The sequence below is a fragment of the Cherax quadricarinatus genome, chromosome 15 (genome assembly GCF_038502225.1).
Source record: "Cherax quadricarinatus isolate ZL_2023a chromosome 15, ASM3850222v1, whole genome shotgun sequence".
NCBI classification, from domain to species: domain Eukaryota; kingdom Metazoa; phylum Arthropoda; class Malacostraca; order Decapoda; family Parastacidae; genus Cherax; species Cherax quadricarinatus.
This window is the reverse complement of record NC_091306.1, coordinates 6,138,801-6,161,463: the sequence shown is the minus strand read 5'-3', so window position 1 is coordinate 6,161,463 and position 22,663 is coordinate 6,138,801. Positions and strand designations below refer to the sequence as shown.

General features: G+C 36.9%; 1 protein-coding gene across 1 annotated transcript; it reads left to right on the top strand.

Moving 5' to 3' along the window:
- Positions 1-4,902: 4,902 nt before the first annotated feature.
- FRG1 (FSHD region gene 1) lies at positions 4,903-21,100 on the top strand. The gene is made up of 6 exons (XM_053781213.2): positions 4,903-5,068; positions 10,454-10,583; positions 13,772-13,868; positions 14,067-14,233; positions 18,284-18,411; positions 20,433-21,100. The coding sequence occupies exons 1-6, from the start codon at positions 5,013-5,015 to the stop codon at positions 20,650-20,652; spliced, it is 798 nt and encodes a 265-aa protein (XP_053637188.2). The 5' UTR covers positions 4,903-5,012; the 3' UTR covers positions 20,653-21,100.
- Positions 21,101-22,663: the final 1,563 nt, after the last annotated feature.

Here is a 22,663-nt window from a genome sequence, read left to right as displayed (position 1 = left end):
TTTTTACCACAAAAAGTTTTATAATTTGGCTATGTACTTTATGAAAAGAATGAAATAACATTCAGGGGAGGTAAATTTATTTGTCTGAAAGAGCTTATGTTCACCCTTAGCATATTTTTTAATACTTGTAAGATATTTTTAATGTTCAGATGTTTGTAATAAAATATTTACAATTACTTCATACAAATTTTATTTTCAACTGTAATTGCTCCTTTTTAATGGTGTCATTCAATGAGCTTAGCATGTCACCCCAACCTTTGTGACACCAGCAAAGTAATTAGCTATTTGGAATTATCTGTTTCTGTACATTGATTTTGATGAACTATAAAAGAATCACTACCTGTCAGCTTAACTTTAACCATTTCACTGTCGAGGCCCCTGCTTGCAAACTTGCTCTCAGTGTCGAAGAATCAAAAAAAAAAAAATTCTTATGAAATGATAGAATCTTTTCCCGATGGTAATGAAACCAAAAGTACAAAATTTGATGGAAAACTTACAGGATTATGCTCTCGTGAAATTAGCAGTCTCGGCAATATTTACGCATCGGCAATTTCGCCCACTTTGAGCCCTATTTTCGGTCAATTTCATTGTTCCATCCAACCAAACTCGTAGCTATTTTTCTAGAACTCTAGTTGCTTTCCATTTTTAATTTTTAGTCACACAAAAAATAGAAGATTTACTTTTATGCAGACTACTGCATTATTGTAAAAATGGTATAAAAATAGCACATTTGTGAAAATATATTAGACACACCATTTGATGTGTATTGGACACATGACATGATTTGTTCACTCTTGAACATCCGAAAAACCAAACATTTCCGCTACTTTGAGCTCAGTTTCAAAGTACTTTTAGTCTAAACCATTCAAAGTCATCTCTATTTCTGTAATATATCTTCCATTCTGTCAAATGAGACCAAGAAAACGAGAATACAACCATAAACACCCTACGAAAATACACTGCAAAGCTGCTGTTTTAAACCAAAAGCACAGTCATGGTTTTTTTTTCCCCATTATGCACTACATGCTGTAGGATTTTTTTATACTGCACACACTGATCACTCAGACCCATTCTCTCATGTGTAGGCCTACCGACTATCTCCCACAACACTGGAGGCCGATAGAATTTTGGCGTAGTATTACGTGACCGACACTGGCTTGCAAGCCATAATATTACAGAACCGACATTTAAAGGGTTAAAACATTATTTTTACACCTACCCCATTTTCTTTGAGCCATGTATCTTTCCCCTATATCTAATGAATTTGTGCTTTTATTTGTATCCGGACCGTTACATTGGACAGGGCTCTAGTATCGACTTTGTAAATGGTCCAAGTTGGACCGAAACGTTGTCGTAAGCTCCTCGCTTCTATGTGTGGGTTATTTGTGTGTGGTTCCAGTCACGGTATTGTGCCTTTTTGTTATTTTCGCACTAGAAACCATTCAGGAAATACATCCCCCTTCCCTTCTTGTTTGGTATGGGCCAGTCTTTTACCAGCTGCACAACAGGGCAGATAGGCAACATGCCTAGAGTCCAGGACAACATTGTACCAGGCTCAATTATTTCTTTACAATAGATTTTGTGAATATAATAATTATAATCCTCTATGAAAAAGGAACATGTTAATATACAGAGTTTCATGCATAGGTTTCCTCTCGAAGGAGGTTCCTTGACACTGGTGAGGGGCTCTTGATCTAGGGAATTGGATCTGTGCTCCAGTTCCCTGAATACCTTCCATTCCCCCACCCTGCACATACACTGTATAATCCTATGGGTTTAGTGCTCCCCATGATTATAATAATCATCCATAGGGCTAAAGAAACAATAAACCATGTGTTTTTTTTTTTTTACCACAAGGTAGGGTGACCCATAAAACAAAGAAACATTCTTCATTATTTTAAAGTTGTTGTCTTGCCAGAAGTGCATGAACATCACAGTTCAATTGGCCCTATAAGTTGCAACATCCCCATCCATCCTTCAAGCACTATACCTCCCATTTACAAGCTCGAGTCCAGCTAATTGGTTTACCTAAACGACTTCATAAATGTCACCTTGCTCATGTGTCAGCATTACTACAATCAAAACTAAGTGCTAAACCCAAAAGGGTCATACAGTACTGTCATATGCCTGCCAGCAGTATGGCAAATTCCTAAAAAAAAAAAAAAAAAAAAAAAAAAAAAAGTTTCCAATCCCTCAGATCTAACATGGCTACTGGATATTCAAGCCCCTAAACTCTGAACATATTCTTATCTATCCCTTGTTGGTTTAGTGCTTTCTCTGATTATAATAATATTCTTATCTATCTAGAGACCCCTAAACTGTTCTTCAGTGTTTCAGCTTTAAAGCCGCAAGCTGGATGTATTTTTAGTTTTGCAATATTTTTTTCAGTACATGTACAGAGATATCTTAAATGAAATATCTCAATCTTTTAGACATGATAATCATTTCAGAAATAGGTGCTGTAAGATAATACCTTCCAAGGAAGGTTTCCTGAGGTTGGTAAGAGATTCTTGATTCAAGAAATTGAATGTCCTCCCATTCCTTGGATCGAAGCTAATTGCATTCCATTACCTAGGTGCAGTATAACTCCTAAACTCTTCCTTCAACTGACCCTGTTAGAGAAACCAAAATTATATTCAGTATTTTCTTTATTTAATGTTAGTCCTGACCCCAGAACACCCTCCAGGTAGCATCAATAATGACTAATTTATTTTGAGAATTTTGTCCTTAACCTTTCTTGCCTACTGGGTATATCATTGGCTTGGGTGCCATACATCAGCTATTTCTTTCACACTGGTTACTGCCTCAGGTGTATCATGTGGATGTGTTCACTAGGACCTAGGCAAGGTCTACTTGACCTACAATAGGTGTTACATATATGCCCGCATATAAACTCATTGCACAGACAATGAGAACATTCACCATAAATTATTGTTTTAAACATTAAATATTGAGTCTGCTACAGGTGTATTTAAATGTGTGCATATTTATGACACTTACTGTATCAGTTTAAGAATGTTTGCTCTATTTCATTTTCTGAATAGGCAATATTTTCCTTGCTATGGACCAGAAGGTAGCATAGTGAGTTTCAGTGAAATTAGTCATTCCACTGAGCTTAAATGGGCATTTTTTGTCAAGCTGTCAGTGCACTGTTGTGATGTTTTGTATAATAAAATGGAATCTTTAAAAGAAAAGAAAACAGTGTGTGTGCATAAAATTGTCTTTCAAGCTGGGTAAAATGAGTAGTGATACTCTCAAAATGCTTCAGCAAGCATTTGGTGATGAAGCAATGGGTCAGAGACAGTGTTTTGAATGGTTTTCTTGTTTAAAAGCAGGATGGACATCAGTTTTGGATGAAGAACACTCTGGTCGTCCACCAGTGTCAAAAACAGATGCCAAGATTAAAAATGTGAGGAAAACTATTCAAGAAGATCATCATCAGAATATCTAGGACATTGAAAATGCTGTGGGAATCTCCTATATGAGTTACGTCAAAATATTTAAACTGAAAATATGAACACAAGGTGAGTGCCTGTGAAATTTGTTCCTCACCTGCTGACTAAAGAACATAAAGGTCATTGTTTTCTAGCCATAAATAACATGGAAATCATCCCCACCCTCCCTACTCCCTGGATCTATTATTATTATTATAATCAAGGGGAAGCGCTAAACCCAGAGGATTATACAGCGCCTGGGGGGGGGATGTGGAAGGCATTCAGGCTTAATTCGGGGAACTGGAGCACAAATCCAATTCCCTAAATCAAGAGCCCCTCACCAACATCAAGGAACCTTCCTTGAGGGGTCCCTGGATCTAGCCCTCTGTGACTTCTTCTTTTCCCAAAAATATATATGGAAGTTAAGGGGCAGCATTTTAAAGACATAGAGGAGATTCAGGCAGAATCACAGGCCATGCTAGATGCTGTTAGAAAAGAAGTGGCAGAGGCACTGGGATCAGTGTATAGCCCCCCTTCAAGGGAGATTCCTTGACAGTGATGAGGGGCTTTTGATCTAGGGAATTGGATCTGTGCTCCAGTTCCCTGAGTTAAGCTTGAATACCTTCCACATCCCCCCCCCCCCCTCACATGCGCTGTACAATCCTGAGTTTAGTGCTCCCCTTGAGCATAATAATAATCAGTGTATAGCCTCCCAAGGAGAGTTTTCAATAACACCTTCAATAAGGTGATTAGGTAAGCCTATATATATTTTTTTTTCAAGGAAGTTCAGGAACTTTTTGATAACACCTCGTACAACTGCAGTTGTACAAGGTGCTATTAAATTAAACTTGACTTTTTTTTTGTGTGAGAAGTAATATCAGGCAGTTGGTTGAAATAAAACATACTTTCCAAAGCAATGAGGAACTGAAGGCCTCTAGCTCTATTTTCCTCAAGAGAGGGCCCTTGGTACAAGTGAGGGGCTCTTAATCCAAGGGACTGAATTTTATCTCCCTCAAGATCTATCTTTATTACTCTTAATGGTTTAGCACTTCCTCGTGTAAAAAGTTTAACCCCCTATGGGTTTAGTGCTCCCACTGTCCTGGTTAAAAAAATGAAGCTCTATTTCAACCCCATGTATTGCATTTGCGCAATATAAGCTTTTAATACTATAAAACTATGTAATGCTGCTCCTTTCCACTCTTCAGATTTCTACGGCCTGGGGAAAGCCGGTTGTTAACTCAATTGATTGTAAGCGTCTGGTTCTGATGGAGCTTATGTGTCGGATCTACCTCATCTAAGACTTTTTTGCTCCCGTTTTTATTTACAAAGGGAACTACTCTTTTCCCTTTAAACTCCCTTCCAACTTTAGGCACTATTCCTTCCCTAAAAGCTAGGAGGTAAATCTTCATAAGGATTAAGCTTTGGTGACTCAAAATCAATAACAACAACAATGAAAGGGCACTGTTGCGTGGTGACCCTTAACAACCCCTGCAACAACAACAACAACATCAACGTGACCCTGGCAAACCCAACAAAAATACACCAATAGCAATAATAACTTTTATATATATATATATAATGTCCGAGTACGGCAAAGTCAAAATAGGAAAATTAAAGCTGAAAGGAGAAAAGAGGTAATGGAAGAGTTCATTACGGGACAAATCCATTACACTACCTGTTTATAAATTCAAGTCTCTTCTCAAAGATCACTTACTCACCCAAAACCAAATAAATACTGAATAACTGAACCTTATAAATTGTATATCTTAAATGTTTCTCACAATTATATCACATAAATGTTAAACCTAAAACCCAATCTAACTTTATTATTTTTTAAATACACTACCTAACAGAATACTCCATTCTACTGAATGTACAGCAATGCATGCAACCATATGACCTGTCTTTGTAATACTCACTTGTGCTTTATAGTAATCTGTTTACATTAATGTTTTATCACTGATTTCATCATTGCTTAGTTAATCTTAAGTTAATTTTAAGCCAGCCCGTAATGCTATGCATAGTATAAGTGGCTTTGGCATGCTGCTCTTATCTGTATTTTTTTGTACCTCTGTATGTGTGCTCAAATTGTAAATAAATAAATAAAAAAAATAAATAAATAAATAGCTGTTTGGCCCTAGTGGGTTTAGAGCTTTTTGATTATAATAATAATTTATATTAATAGCCATGTTATCTTTTGTATTGGAAAAGTACTTATTAGTTGTGGAACTTGTTTATTTAGGTGATAATAGGCAAAAATCAATATTTTATGCAAATTCTTTTTTATTAAGTGAATTTTGTATTGGACAATTGTCCAGGGGCCTCAACGGAATTACGTCTGACTTTTTTTTTCTGGGGATGGGGGAATTATCCTTGGTAATTTACATAAATAATCGTGTAAGGCAATTGTAATCAACCAAACACTGTAATTGTTCCTGAATAAACTTTCTTACTATATTTTAAAGTTAAACAAATAGGAAAGAAGATTTATTTTCATAAGTTTAACACCCTAACTCTACAAAACCTAACCTAGACAAGCTGTAAAACTGTCAGCTAGGTTAGATTAGGTTATATTAGAAAATGAGGTCTTTATCCGTAGGCACCAAACATATACATCTCCACTGCACAGTGCACTTAATGCTGGAGAATTTACATAAAAAAATACATACCTGGGAGTAAAGTACATATTGACCAAAGAATAGTACCAGTTTTCTGAATTTACATATTTGAATAAAAAAACTTGGAAGTTCTTATGTCAGTGAGATGGTGTTGTTCCAATGAATTGTACCTATTCTCCCCTTCCTTAAGATAAGATAAAATTTGTCTGGATTTTTAACATGGAAGGTTAGCCACCAGGATAATCCAAGAAAGTCGGTGCATCACTGAGGACTGTCTGTCTTATTTCCATTGGGGTCCTTCAAACTTGTACCCCAGGATGCGACAGACACCAGTCAACTAAACACTCAGGTACCTATTTGCTGCTAGATAAACAGGGACAGCAGGTGTAAGGAAACATGCCCAACGTTTCCACCCATACCTGGGACTGAACCATGGGCACTTAATGTATGAGGCAAGAGCATTGCCAACCAAGCTTCTGAGAAACTGGTTCTCATTAAACCAAGCTCTTCCACCAATAATAACAAACATCAAGAACAAACCAATAGCAAACAACAACAAAAGAACACAGCTATATATTAATTATGGTTATCATGATCAAGTTAATCTTTGTTGAATATATATGGTATATGAGGAAATAAATGTTTGCAGGTTTTTTGATATACTGGATGTGTTGTAAAGACTCTCAATAATGGTGGTATACATCTTAACAACCAACAATGTAAGGCACTGGAGGCAGTCTGAGTGATGAATGTCAAATGTAAAATATACCGAGAAGCAGCATGTGAATAAGACACAATACGCCATAAATTTCATATTGTGTCTTAGTCTTGGGGATGAGACAGATATGCAGTTGTTTCTGTAAATTTATTCAGACACAATAATGAGAGAATATAAATATCAACAGAACACTGAGCATATTACACATATCACATAATAAGTAAGTAAGTAAGTTTATTCAGGTATACACAAATACAGTTACATAGATTATCATAGATAGCAGCATATTTGTAGAGAACCTAGGATAACCCAAAAAAGTCAGACAGAGTGACTTATTTCCTGACTCAAGAAATCGTAATGACACGATTGCAAACAAACCATACCCCCGGCCGGGATTGAACCCGCGGTCATAGAGTCTCAAAACTCCAGCCCGTCGCGTTAGCCACTAGACCAGCTAGCCATAATAAGATTCATCCAACTAGGTATATTTCTACACCATAGGAAGGTGCTAACCTTCCTATGGTGTAGAAATATACCTAGTTGGATGAATCTTATTGTGGCTAGCTGGTCTAGTGGCTAACGCGACGGGCTGGAGTTTTGAGACTCTATGACCGCGCGTTCAATCCCGGCCGGGGGTATGGTTTGACTTATTTCCATTTGTCTCTACAATAAAGTTATGTGTAATGACCAACTTTTATCATCCCTTTTTAGTTGGTGTAAAGTATATACCAGAACAGTAGCTTTAGTGCATATACATGTACTAGTAGCAATAGTAGCTTTAAAGCATATACTAAGTATATACCAAGCATTAATTGGATCAAATGTGCTCTGCAACAAAATAAATGTACTGTTTACATTAATAACTCCCAAAAACAACAATTTCCATAAGATATATTTACTTATAATTATTCCCATATAATTTAAGTGCTGATTTTCAGGAAAGTAACCCAGATGTCACTCAAGGGTTTATTATATACCGTAGGTAATTACTCTGCACTATACACACTATTTTATTCTCATATTTCTCATCTACTTTGTACTTCACTATAGGTCTTCATTTCCTACAAGGCCTGTGCACGAAACACTGGGCATATCAGTTTCTCTAATCTAGAAGAAGAAATAGGCTAAATACAGATTATCATCTGATTTAGGCCCAGTACTTGACTACAGTAATAATTACAGTCGAACCTCAGTTATAGGCCATCTCGGAAATTGGCCAATTCGGAAATCGAGCACTTTTATTGGCAAAATTTTGCTCCGGATATCAGCCATGCTCTTGAATATAGGCTGTATGACATATGCCACCACCAACTGGTGATGCTCTTCCTCACGCGGATCACACTCAGTCTGTGCGTCTCTCTCACTGGATTAGTAATACTTCACAGCTTCATTCATTGTTTCTGGTATTTTTTTGTTGATTGCAACTGTGAAATAAGCCACCATGGGGACAAAGAAAGTTCAGAGTGCCAGCCCTTTGGTAAAGAAGGTGAGAAACATGATAAAATTCAAGAAAGAAGTTATAGCAAAATATGAAAGTGGCTTACATGTGTCGGACCTCACCAGGATGTATGGCAAATCAGCATCAACAATCAGTTCCATCCTGTTGAAGAAAGCAGAAATCAAGGAAGCTGATGTTGCGAAAGGGGAAAATATGCTAATGAAACAGAGGTTGCAAACAGTTGATTCTGTGGAGTTGTTGTTGTTGTTGTGGATCAACAAGAAACAATTAGTGGGAGATAGTGTTTCAGAGGGTATAATTCACGAGAAGACAAGGCAGTTGCATGCGAATCTTGTAAAGAAATGCCAGGAACGAGTGCTGCTGTTGGTTCGACAGATTCAAGAAGCATAGTGGCATACAGTGTTGTAAAGGCACGGTGAGGCTACAAGTTCTGACAAATGTGAGGCCGAAGCATTCATTCATGAATTTAAGGGGTACATAAAGGCTGAAGAATTCCTCCCCCCAACAAGTGTTAACTTGTGATGAAACAGGCCTCTTTTGGAAGAAAATGCCAAAAAGGACCTACATCATGCAGGAGGAAAAGACGCTGCCAGGACACAAGCCTATGAAAGACAGGCTAACTCTCTTGTTCTGTGGTAACGCTAGTGGGGATTTCAAAATGAAGCTATTACTCGTGTATTACTCTGAAAATCCCTGAGTGTTCAAGAAAAACAATGTCATGAAGAGTAAATTGTGTATGATGTGGAGGGCTAACAATAAGGCATGGATCACGAGGCTAATTTTCATTGAGTGGGTCAATGAAAAAATACCTCCAGGAAAAAAACTTGCCACTTAAGTGCCTCCTGGTACTGGACAGTGCTCCTGCTCATCCTCCAGACTTGGAAGACCAATTGTTTGAGGAGTGTAAGTTGATCAGAGTGAAGTTCTTGCCCCTTCATACCACTCCTCTCATCCAGCCCATGGACCAGCAGGTTATTTCAAACTTCAAAAAGCTGTACACCAAAGCAACGTTTCAGAGGTGCTTTGAAGTGACCTTGGACGCTGAATTGACCCTAAGAGAGTTCTGGAGGGATCACATAACTTGCATAAGCCTTATAGATAAGTCTTGGCAGGGAGTGACTTCCAGGAGTTTGAACTCTTCTTGGAGAAAATTGTGGCCAGATTGTGTCCTGAAGAAGGATTTTGTAGGGTTTAAGGCTGACCCTGATGACCCTACGCCTGTTGTAGAATGTATTGTATCATTGGGGAAGTCCGTGGGGTTGGATGTGAGTGGAGAGGATGTGAAAGAGTTGGTGGAGGACCACAGGGAAGAACTAACAACTGAAGAGCTGCAACACCTTCAACTGGAACAGCAACAGACTGCAGCTGAGGATATTGCTTTAGAGGAGGAAGAGAGGAGGGAGAATGTGCCTTCATTGATCAAGGACATTTGTGCAAAGTGGAGTGACGTGCAAAGTTTTGCGGAGAGTTATCACCCCAAAACTGTTGCAACCTATGTCTGCAACATGTTCAATGACAATGTCTTGTCCCATTTTAGGCAAGTTTTACAGAGATGCCAGAAACAGGCCTCTCTGGACAGATATTTTGTGTGACAGGGGTCCAGTGACTCTCAAGCTGGTCCTAATGCCAGTAAAAGACAAAGAAGGGAAGTAACCCAAGAGAGGGCTTTGAGACCTAAAATCCTTATGGAGGGGGATTCCCCTTCCAAACAATAATCAGTCCTCCCTCTCTCCTCGCCTTCTTCCATATGCCAACAAGAGTCTTCAGTAAAGGTATGTAATGTTCATTTATTATTAAAATTACTGTATTTCTTTCTCATTGTTTTGTGTATGTAAAACTATAGCTAATCTTTAAAAAATGTATTTTTTGTTAATGTTTTTGAGTGTCTGGAACGGATTAATTATATTTACATTATTCCTTATTGGAAATATTGATTTGGTTTCAGGCCATTTCAGATTTAGGCCAACCTTCTGGAATGGATTATGGCCTATAACCGGGGTTCCACTGTATTACCAAAAAATAGCCACTATTGTGAGAAGTAGTATCCCTTTGGTAGTGTTATCATTAAGATATAAGCTCATCCTATCTGCAGTTAGGCAGCTTAATGCAGGTTGTCATCTCTCATTGGACCTCAACTGTGTTTGTATGTTTCCTTTCGAATCATTCTACCAACAAGGTAGGTAGAGGTGATGACTTGTGATCTAAATTTAGATGTTCCCAACAGGTCCCATAAAAAACACAAATCCAAGAAAAGGAAATCAGAAGCTGAAGATGGCAACCTTAGCAGTGGAGGTAGTAAGGACACAGATACTGCTGACCATGGTGGTTGGTGGCACTGCACTGCCCTACATCAGGTAAAACAGAATGGATACCAGTAATTTCTTAAATATTTCATTTTCAACATCAGAATAGTCATATGACAAGTGCTTTTGTGGTTTGGTCAGTTACAGCCCTTCCTAACCTCATTCAACATGAAGGAGAACCACAAAGATGTGTACTCTGCATTACAGTACTATGCTCCTAATTACCATAACCATGCTCCAAATTGCCATCATAACCATGCTTCTAATTACCATCATAACCATGCTCCTAATTGCCATCATAACCCATGCTCCTAATTGTCATCATAACCATGCTCCTAATTGCCATCATAACCATGCTCCTAATTGCCATCATAACCGTACTTCTAATTTCCATCATAACCATATTCCTAATTGCCATCATAACCCATGCTCCTAATTGTCATCATAACCATTCTCCAAATTGCCATCATAACCATGCTTTAATTACCATCATAACCATGCTCCTAATTACCATCATAACCATGCTCCTAATTGCCATCATAACCCATGCTCCTAATTGCCATCATAACCATGCTCCTAATTGCCATCATAACCATGCTCCTAATTGCCATCATAACCGTGCTTCTAATTTCCATCATAACCATACTCCTAATTGCCATCAATGGACTCTCCTGTATTCTCCCTTATGGGATTTTTTCTCTATAGTGTGTGGATGATTTTACAATTGCTTGTGCTGACACTGACAGTCAGTGGTCATTAATGACCACATCCAGTTGGGCCACATCAAATGTCTTCAAGTTTCCTGTTATAATAATGAGTTTTATATATAACTTTTTCATAGTCTTTGCTTCAATTTTCTAATGCCATGGAAACATCATATAGTCTCCCTTAAAGCTGAGTGTCTTATTAGATGAACTTTGCTCAAAATATTTTCTCATTTGTCTCTTCATCTTCATTCAACCCTAATGTTATCTTAACTAGACTATGGGAACAAGGTATATTCCAGTGCTTCAGCATTGACTTTTGCTCTGCTGGATGGTATTCATCATCAAGAATTCTTCAAGACTACAGTACTCTTCACAAACTCCAAGGTTGAGGGACTGATTGCCTCATCTTTTGTATGTATTGAGATACCCTTTGTGATCCTTTGGCTTGTAGTCTTCTCATTCCATATATTGTTAATGCTAACAGTTTCAGTCACTGCCCCACTTTATTGCATCCCTTTAATCTATAGGTTAGGTTAGGTAAGGTTTGTCAGGAAACAGGACAAATGTTTCCTGACGCGGGTCTTAGTCAGATGATGACCCGCCTTTGGAGCTTTTGGTCATCTGACCAAGGCCTTCCGCTGGCTTACTGGTCCACCCGTTTAAAAATTATGGTCACGTAGAACCATTTTTGTAGTAATAACCTTTAATCTATGCTTGCAAACTATATGAGTTCCTTGATCTACCTTATCTTTCTGTTCCTCCTGTATCTTACTTCTCCCTCGCACCCAGGGAAGTCTATCGTGAAATTCTACCATCATTCATTCCATTGACTAAGCCTCACTTCTCTTCTCATTGAGCTTTTGATCATATTTCTTGATAATCTACAGTCACACACAGATACTACTGTTGTGCATGCCGATGGCTCCAAATCCTGCAATGGAGTGGAATGCATTGCTATTTTACCTGATAATGTGATATAAGAAAAATGCTTCTTTATTGTAGTACTGTATTTTCACAAAAATTATACACACTTCATGTTGTCATCATCCATATCACCATCATGTCAGCCTCATTATTTGTTGTAGCCTCATATTTTGCAGTGCAAATTATTTATATCAGTAATTTCTCACATAACTTGTATAAATAAAAAGTAGATTATGTATTAGATTTGCATTTGGTGCTAGCTGCATCACATCTCTGGCAAATGCTAAATGTTCATACTAATCGGAGATGCTGTGCAGTTCAAGACCCCAATCTCCAGACAGTTGCCATTTTTGATTATTAATTCTGACCCGTGATGTCATTTTGTCTTGGAGTCTGTGTTAGGAAAAAAAATGAACTGTCAGCTGTAGGAAACCATACTCTTGTAACTGTGTGTTAACCATATCAGGCTCACATGGTCATTTTATGGAACAGCACCCATCACCACTTCAAGAATTCTCAGATCATGCTAACAGTCCAATATCATGTGATTAAACTGTATTTAACAGATGTCCACATTCATAAAAGATCACAGTGACTTTTTGACCTCTCTCTGAAAGCCCCACCTTTAATGCACATTCTCTGTACAGTATCTTTTTAACTGAAACTGATTTATCTCACTGACTGTTACTTCCTTCTTTTGGCCTTATTCTTACCCTCAACACTTTTACATCTTTTCCTCTAAAGCCAGCCACCCGTGTTGTCATGCAGTGCTGAGTGATCCATGTGGATTTAACTGTGATAACATCCTACTGCACATTATTGTCTTCTTTTAATAACTTGAATGCATCATATGGCTTGAATGTCTTTCCTAGTGTTATCAAGACTGTTTCATCACACTCACACCCATTTCTTTGACATGATGTTAGATATTTGTACACAACTGTATAGTGTGGTTACGAATTTAATTCAGCTTTGCAACAAGCATGTTTGTTTTAAGTCCATTTATCTTGATACTAATGTTGAGTAGTTATGAAAAATAAATGCAAATACAGACAGTCCTCACTTAATGCCCTACCTGTTTAACAACTGTGCGGACTTACGATCAGCTCTCCGACCAGTCTGCGTACTGTATACAGTACAGTCGATGTACTGTATACATTATAGTATACGGTACACTACTGTATAAACATTTAAAAGTATACTAAAAATGTTATAAATGGTGTAGAGATGACATTAAAACAATATCTGAAAATGGTTGACAGAAACCCACTACCAATACAGTATGCTTGAAATTTCGGTAAGGGGTGGCTCCTTGCTTATCAACCAATTTGCTTAACAACCTAGTGATAGGAACAGAACTTGGTCGTTAAGTGAGGAGTGCCTGTACTGTATTATGGAATCAATGATCCAATGGTCTAATAGCGAAAGATGTGTGAGCAGACTCAACATTCATCTTTTTTTTTTGTTGTTTTTTATTAAAAATACTTTCCTCCTCCATACTAGATTCTTAAACTATAGAATTATACAACTTCAGTTTTATTTTACTTTATTGCCACCTACCTCATTGCATATGTATTTATACTACTTATTTATTTCTTCAATCAACAGATGACCGGAGCTTTGGCTATACAGCTGGGCACATCACCTATATATGTACGAGCACTTGACAATGGTTTATTCACTGCCGGTGCCCCTCATGATCAAGGTAACATTACAGAACTTTCTACAAATATGCAGTTACAGACTGCCCATATGCACACATAATGCATATGGATTTATACATGCCAGTCATTAAGTTGTCAGAACTTAGTGCTTATCTTTGTTAATACTATATTGTCACACTTTCTATAAAAACATTTGTCTTGATCAGTACTGAATTAATCAGTGATTTTTTCTTTTTCAGGTGATGGTCCGTCTCCAGAAGAAGTGTTAACTGCAGTACCAGCTGGTGATGATCGTATTGCATTAAAATCTGGTTACAATAAGTATCTGGGTGTTGATGGAACAGGCAGAGTTGTAGGCCGTGCAGATGCAATTGGTCCTAGAGAAATGTGGCATCCTGTCTTTCAGGTTGGTTAACAGTTGAGTTTCTCGTATTTTTTCATGCAACCTTCAGCAACCTTGTCTGATTTGTTAATACTACATAGATTTGAATACTGTTCCAAGGATTTGTAAAGCAGGCAAGCTGACCTGTGAATCTCTTAATTCTGGAAGATCTCCAATAACTAATCCCTATTGTCTTACCATTCCCTGAGATCCTGCGACCTCCATCCAGTCTATTATTTCTCCCTTAACTATACCCTAACTCACTTTCACCTTAAAAATGTCTTATTGCTAAGCCACACTACCAATAGAATTCAACTTCAGTTTTTTTTTACCCCCATATGGTCAGTGTCAGTGCACAGTGTGAATAAAAGCACACTTTCTCTTGCTCCCTCCCATTAATAGTAGCAGTCATGGAGCCCCAACCCACTTTGCCAGCACTTCTAGTATTTGGCCACCCAGGTAAGTGCTGTATTACGAATTGACTGCCATGTGTCATATGGGACTCTGCATTTTACTTAATATGTTAATAAAATCACAAAGAATACACGAGTGAGCACAAACAATAAACTGGTGCTTGATGGCCTATAGCTCAATGAACAATGAAAATGGACAGGTCCTGGACGTGGCTGCTATGGCCCATACTGAATAAACGTTGGAGTCAGCAGATTTGGCCCAATACTTCAGAAGACAACCAGACACTATCGCTATAGACAAAATGTGGAATTACGGACTTTTGTTCATTTTGTCTAGTAATTAGATATAATTTTTTTTGTCCAAAAATATCAAAACCCATTAATGAGAGGCTTTATTCTAATGGTTTTTCCATCGTACTTTTATGCTGTTAATGTTCTGCGGTGACTGGTGATAGCACGTTTGCAAATTTCTTGAATATAAGTCTGGGTAATTCAACCTGTTTTGTGTTGCACCAGTAGCATACAAGTACATATTCATATGGAATCATTAACCCTTTGAGGGTCGACAGGCCCTCTCCGAGACTCGTTCTCAGGGTCGGCCAAATTTAACCCTTTCAGGGTCCATGCCGTAGATCTACGGCTTTATGTTCAGGGTCCAAACCGTAGATCTACGCCATGAGCTCAGGTCACTCTGATAAGCTGTGGGTGATAAATTTGGGCCTAGATATGAGAGAATACATCTATGTGGTATGTGTGCACCACATAAAACAAATCCTGCAGCACACAGCGTATAATGAGAGAAAAAACTGAGACCGGGATTTTCGATTAAAACAGCGACTTTGCAGTGTTTTTTCGTATGTTTTTTATAGTTGTATTTGCGATTTCTTGGTCTCATTTGATAGAAATGGAAGATATATTACAGAAATAGAGATGATTTTGATTGGTTTTAGCACTGGAAATGGCTTGAAACTGAGCTCAAAGTAGCAGAAATGTTAGATTTTTGTCGATGTTCAAGAGTAAACAAACGACCTCACACGTCTAATACACACCAGCTGGTGGGTCTAATACGTATACATTCACAAATGTGTTGATGATATTTATACAATTATTACAATATTGCATAACAGTAAATCTTCTATTTTTTGGTTTGAATAAAAATTCATTATGTGAATAAAAAATCAAAATGGAATTCATTTGTAAAGCCTCAAAACGTAACTAATGAACAGAGGAAATGTTAGTTTAGTGCCAGGAATGTCTGCATTGTTTATTCTGGACCCTGTTTTGAAATTGGAATATTTTGAACTTTGTGTTAAATTGGCCAAATTACCAATTTCCGATCACTTTATTTTGTAGTTGAAACAGTTGACTGGGCGATTTATTGTCCTCAATCGATAGAATAGAAGTAATACTAGTGAAATAGCTAAGAATTTGGTCGACTGGAATAATGTAATTGGCCTAAAATGGGAGTCAAAGTCGGCAAAATCGCCAATTCGTAAATATTGCTGACACATCAAAATTTGCGAGAGCATAATTTCGTCAATTTTCCATCAAATTTCGCACTTTTTGTTTTATTACCTTCAGAAAAAGATTCTCTACTATTTCATAAGAAAAAACATCAATTTTTTTTTTTTTTAATTCTTGGACCCTGGTGCGCACTTTGAAATTTGGTCTCTGGACCCTGAAAGAGTTAAAGAGAAAAAATTAATTTTTTCTTATGAAAAGATAGAGAATCTTTTCCCAATCATAATGACACCAAAAGTATGAAATTTGATGGAAAACTTATGGAATTATGCTCTCGCGAAGTTAGCGGTCTCGGCGATGTTTACGCATCGGCTATTTTGCCCACTTTCAGCCCCATTTTCGGCCAATTCCACTGTACTAGTCGACAAAAAACATGAATATTTCGTTAGAACTCCATTTTTTCTATCGAATGAGTGCAAGAAACCCCCCATTTATCAATTTCAACTATCCAATACAGTGGTCAGAATTTAGCAATTTTGCCAATTTCACACAAATTTCCAAAGATGCCAATTTCCGAATAGGGTCCAGAATAAACAAGAAAGATATTCCTGGCACTAAAATGACATTTCCTCTGTTCATTAGTCACGTCTCAAGGCCCCTCTTACATTCTTTTGCTTTCCACTTTGAATTTTTATTCTCACAAAAAATAGAAGATTTACTGTTATGTAGACTACTGCATTAGTGTAAAAAATGGTATAAATAATATTGGCGCACTTGCAAAAGAACATTAGACTCACCAGTTGACGTGTATTGGACACTTGGCATGATTTGTTTACTTTTGAACTTTGGTAAAAATCGAACATTTCTGCTGCTTTGAGCTCAATTTCAAGGTACTTTTCATTGTAAAACCAGTCAAAATCATCTCAATTTCTGTAATATGTCTTCCATTCTATAAAATGAGACCAAGAAAACTAGAATACAACAATAAATACCATACGAAAATACAGTGCAAAGTCGTTGTTTTATTCCAAAAAAACGGTCAGTTTTTTTTTCTCATTATGCACTGTGTGCTGCAGAATTTTTTTTATACTGTGCACACTGACCACATAGACCCATTCTTTCATATGTAGGCCTACCAGATTTTTCCCACTAGATTTGAGGGCGCTAGAATTTAGGCGTACTAGTACGTCAAAAACCCTGGGTCGTAAGCCGTACTAGTACGGACGAAACCCTCAAAGGGTTAAATGTGTAAAGGTCATACAACACCTGGAAATGGGAGTTAATCAAGTTTAATCTAAGGAAAGGAGAGTTGCTCTAGTTACTTGGATCACTAACTCTTAACCATCATCAAGGCACCCCATCAAGGCTAATACTATTTTTGTCATTTTGGATGTGATTGAAGCAAAGTATCAGGAGTTAAGGTAGTTGCTTGTTGGAGCACAGTTTAAGAGATTAGGGTAGCTGCATGTCAGAGCTAAGTACTAGGAGTTAGAGTAGCAAAGAATGTGGAATTAGGATAGTTGCTTGTAAAATAGTTTCTGACAAAGGTCAGAGAGTCATATCCAGCATGGGTGAGACAGCCGTTCACACTCAGTGTTGCGACAGCCGATGTCAGTGATGAATACCTCGACGAAATCATTGAACTTCACCAGAGCTAGGCTCAACAGCAACTCTTCAGAACAACAACACTCTCAACCTTTTGGTGTCACCAAATTATAGCGTACCCTCTTATTGCTAAGAAAGCCCTTGAGATACTCATGCCGTTTGTTACAACATATCTTTGTGAGTAACAGACTTTGTTGCGAAAATGATATGAGAGTGGCACTTGCCACTCTCATATCATGAACTTGTTTCTGAAAGGCAACAACAAAAGTCACATTGATTTGCTGTTTTGATTAAAATCATATTTTGAAGAAATCATATTCCATTTTTCCAGTTACAAAGGGTTCAGTGAATGCACAGATGAAACTTGCGGGGTTCAGTACCTCCAACAAGGTTAAGAACCACTGGTTAAGGGTCTGGAACTTTTGGTACCTATGTCTCACCTTATTATTGAGATGAGGCTGCTGGGAATTCTACATTGCATATTACTGGCAGCCTATATACATATTGTAAACATACAAGATTGAATAGTGCAAGCAGCAAATTTGTTTGTACTTATTACAATGATGATGCTATTAATAGCACTCTTGATTTTTAGGATGGAAAAACTGCATTGCTAGGTGCCAATGATTGCTTTCTTGGTTTGGATGAAGATGATAACGTAGTGGCAACAAATTCCAAGGCAGGAACTGAACAGATGATAATGATACGCTCCAACACACTCAGGTAAGGAAAGCCAGTATTTTAATCATCTTACCATATCAAATAACGGATAACTAATTTCTTAATACAGTACAGCCTCTCCTCACTTAATGACAGAGTTCCGTTCCTTAGACTGTGTCATTAAACAAATTCATTGCTAAGTAAGGAGCATACTATAATGGTAGTGAGCTTGTGTCAACCATCTTTGATATTGTTTTAATGTCATCTTATATTGTTTTAATGTCATCTTTGCACCATTTATAACATTTCTGGCATATTTTTAAATGTTTATACAGTAGTGTCCTGTATATTGAAGTAAACAGAATAGAGGAAATCAGCTCTAATATACATTATTTAGGTATGAATACTGATCAGAGAGCCCGTCATAAGTCTGAGGCATTGGTAAACGAGTACGCCGCTAGGTGAGGAGAGGTTGTATTGTAATTTTGTTTTTCTGTCTATTCAAAACCTTTTATTTCACAGTACATACTTGATTAGTCCTGTGATTAGTTTTCTGCTTTGATTATCTACTTCTATCTCACAAATATTTACAAATGTGTCAAAATGCTAGTTGGAAAATTGAGCAGACAAAAATTTTAAATTATTGTTAAATGAAAGAAAAAGCAGTTATGTACACAAACATCACAAAGATAAAATGTAATACTGAATTGGTATACTGTAGTCTATCAGAAACCTGTGACTTTTATTTACTAAAAATCCCCCCTCTCTGCCTTTAAATTGATGATTGTAAATAAGCTAATAATAAGAGTTAATAAATATTATTATCAAGAGAAAGTGTACTTCTAAGAACACCTGTAGGTGTCGTACAGCTCCTGGAATGGTATGTAATCAGATTTGATCCAAGAAAGGGAATGGTAGCTTCAATTCCTTGGATCAAGAGCTCTTCAGCATTAAGGCACTGTAATAAGAAACAGGAGCATCTGAGGACAGACAATATTATTACAGGGGTGCAAGAAATAGAGTACAAGAGATTGTAGGGAAGCCATTTCATCAAGTGTGGGTACAGGAGTTTGAATGGTCACCAAATGTATCACTCCTGTAATGAGAATTATTCCAGCTCTATGACATGAAGTAAAGGGCTGGGTGAGTTACTTGAAATAAGAAAAGACTATTGAAAACTGTTTCTTGATGTTTTCTTAAAGAAAACTTGCTAGGACTTTTATGATTATTAAGCACTTTCTGCACCAATCTCTCTCTCCCTCTCTTTGTATCTGAGAAACAAGTGTTATACTGCACTGTAAACAAACCCTGGCACTAAAAACTTACTACTGTTTGACTCATTTTGTTCTTAGGGGTACACGACTCTATTATAAAGACATTTTTCTGAAGGATGGGTGTCTTATTCACACTTTTGATAAAGATTCATTGTTCTACCAGAAAAGTCATTAAATTCACTCCCAATCCAGAGATATGAGAAGTCCACTATTTTCTGGTACTACTTTCTCCATTGTTATTGGTTATGAAAAACAGGACTTTGTTTACTTGCTCATTGGATACACCAGTTTTGCAGATGTCTTCTGAGGGAGCGGTGACTTGAGTCTCTCTCTGAGAGATTGCAGGTAACTCTTTGAAAATTGGCAAATCATTCTGACAGTCCAATATGTTTTGATAGCGTCCCGTTCATCAAGGAGCACACCAACTTCACTTAAGATACCTTCTTCAGTGCCTTGAAATGCTTACTCTATTTGCCTGTCTTTTTGAGAGTCTCTCCTTTAATCCAGATGTGTTCTATTTCATGATTCATGCTAATTTGTTATACTGTACCAACTTTGACCTATTCTTACCATTGTTCTCCTAATATCTTTAATGTTCGCTAGTTAGAGAGCAAAAAAGCATCAGTCATGCCAGTGTACAACAAACAGGCTTCTGTTTTATCACTCAGATGATAGTACTACCAGGACTGTTACCCCTACCTTAAATATTGAAATATATTTAAGGTATGATATGATGACATGAATGGTTATCCTTAAGTACATTGATTTGAATTGTATTTACTGTGTTAATTATTGTTTTTTTTTTTCTAGGGAATGTGACAAACCTAAAGAAATACCTGAGGAAGAGCGTGGAAAGCTAAAAGATGTTGAGCGAAATTATGTTAAGAAGTTTCAAAAATTCCAAGATAAGCGTCTACGTATCAACGAAGATGGTGTGACTGAACTAAAGTCTGCTCGAAATGAGGGCTGCTTACATGAGGTTCTTCTTGATCGTCGTGCAAAGATGAAAGCAGATAGATATTGTAAATAATAATTAAGAAGTTTGAAATGGTGCAAAAAAAGAAAAAGGCACAGTGTACACAAAGTTTCAAGCAACCATGGACTTCACTGCTGCCAGTGTACAATCTGCTGAAATACTTAGTACAATATACTGAAATACATCATCACTTAAATCATGTCTTATTTCTTAACAGTGAACATTAGGAAAGTATTGCACTTTTTATTAGCTATTGCACTTTGACAAAAATTTTGAGTGTGTAACACATTAAGTATGTATTCATTTACACTGTCTCCCATTCAGGGGAGTGCTGTGATTCTGGTGAAGGGCTCATGATCTCAGGAATTGGAGCTACTCTTTCCTTCCTTAGTTCAAACCTGATTGTCTCCCATTCCTCAGTGGTGTACAACCCATACATGTAGGTTTAGCACTTTCCCATAATTACTGTTTAATAATTATAAATTATCCCATTAATAATTAAAAGGCACAATACCAATACTGGAACAATTCACAAATAACTTGCACATAGGAGAATAAAACTCATGACATTGTCATATGTGCAGGTTAATTGTATATATGATCCCGTGTTTACAGTATATGATGACAGCATCAGTATGGGAAGTGGTAACTATTAACATATGAATATGCTGATGACAATTTCCGTAACCATAACTACCCCAGCAAACCTTGCTAGCCATTATCACAAAAGTAAGTCTCATTAGTTACAGATAGTGGCACGCCTGAATGTTGGCCTAGGTATTTTTAATGCTTGATAGCACCAGTTTTGAACCACCAATTTAAATTTGCTGGTTAGTATACATTGTACTCTATATAGCATATACAGTGGACCCCCGCTTAACAATCACCTCCCAATGCGACCAATTATGTAAGTGTATTTATGTAAGTGCGTTTGTACGTGTATGTTTGGGGGTCTGAAATGGACTAATCTACTTCACAATATTCCTTATGGGAACAAATTTGGTCAGTACTGGCACCTGAACATACTTCTGGAATGAAAAAATATCGTTAATCGGGGGTCCACTGTATTATTCTAAATACTACTGTAGTTAAAATAAATGCAGAATAATAAATTGGATAAGTGCAAATGTGCAACAGATATGATTTTTTTATTATTATTTAAAGTCAAATTTTACAAATAAGCAAGAAATGATGTAGAAACTGATTATTATTATTATTATTATTATTATTATTATTATTATTATTATTATTACTAGTATTATTATTATTATTATTATTTTATTATTGCATATTATGATTGGTTTCATGGAGAAGTGCTAAATGTAAAGGGTTTACAAAGCACCTCATTAAAACACAAGATAGTTTTAATACAAAAATTTTATTTTTATATCCATGCTTGCTACCCATGCATCATGGGGTTAAGGAAACATTCATGGTGATCAAGAAATCTGTCAGTAAATAAAGAAGCCTTTGAAAGTTTTATATAGTCTTTCATGTTAAGAGTAGGAAAATATTGAAAATCTGCTTTGGCTATGTTGGATTTTAAGAAATTCCAAAATACTGAGATAAAGTTTGAAAATAAGATTAATGTGTATTTCTTCATGTAGTGCCCTTCATTAAATGAATAATTTTCACTGAGGGGAGAATTTGTATGATTCCTATAGTACCACACCTGAGAAGTATGGCTTTGTAATAAGCAGTGTCCATTTTTGTAATTGTATGATTCTTAATCCTAGGAATTGAACATGAGTGCCTCCCAGTACCCCCAGGTGTTATATGACCCCTATATGTTTAATGCTTCCCCATGAACATAATAATTTGATATGGCTCTTTATTTGACTAAAGTTTCTAAACTCTTCCATCCCATTAGGTACAACATATTGTGAATATTTCAGATGGTTCTAATCAGTTCATGGCACTGAACCGGCATGATATTTGTCATAACTAGACAGTAGGTTTTTTTTTTAAATATTTGCAGTCATTCATTCCTTAACCCATTTTGATTGTCCCATTTAACCCTTTGACTGTCGCAAGCCCTTTTCCAAAATTTTTGGAAAAAAAAAAT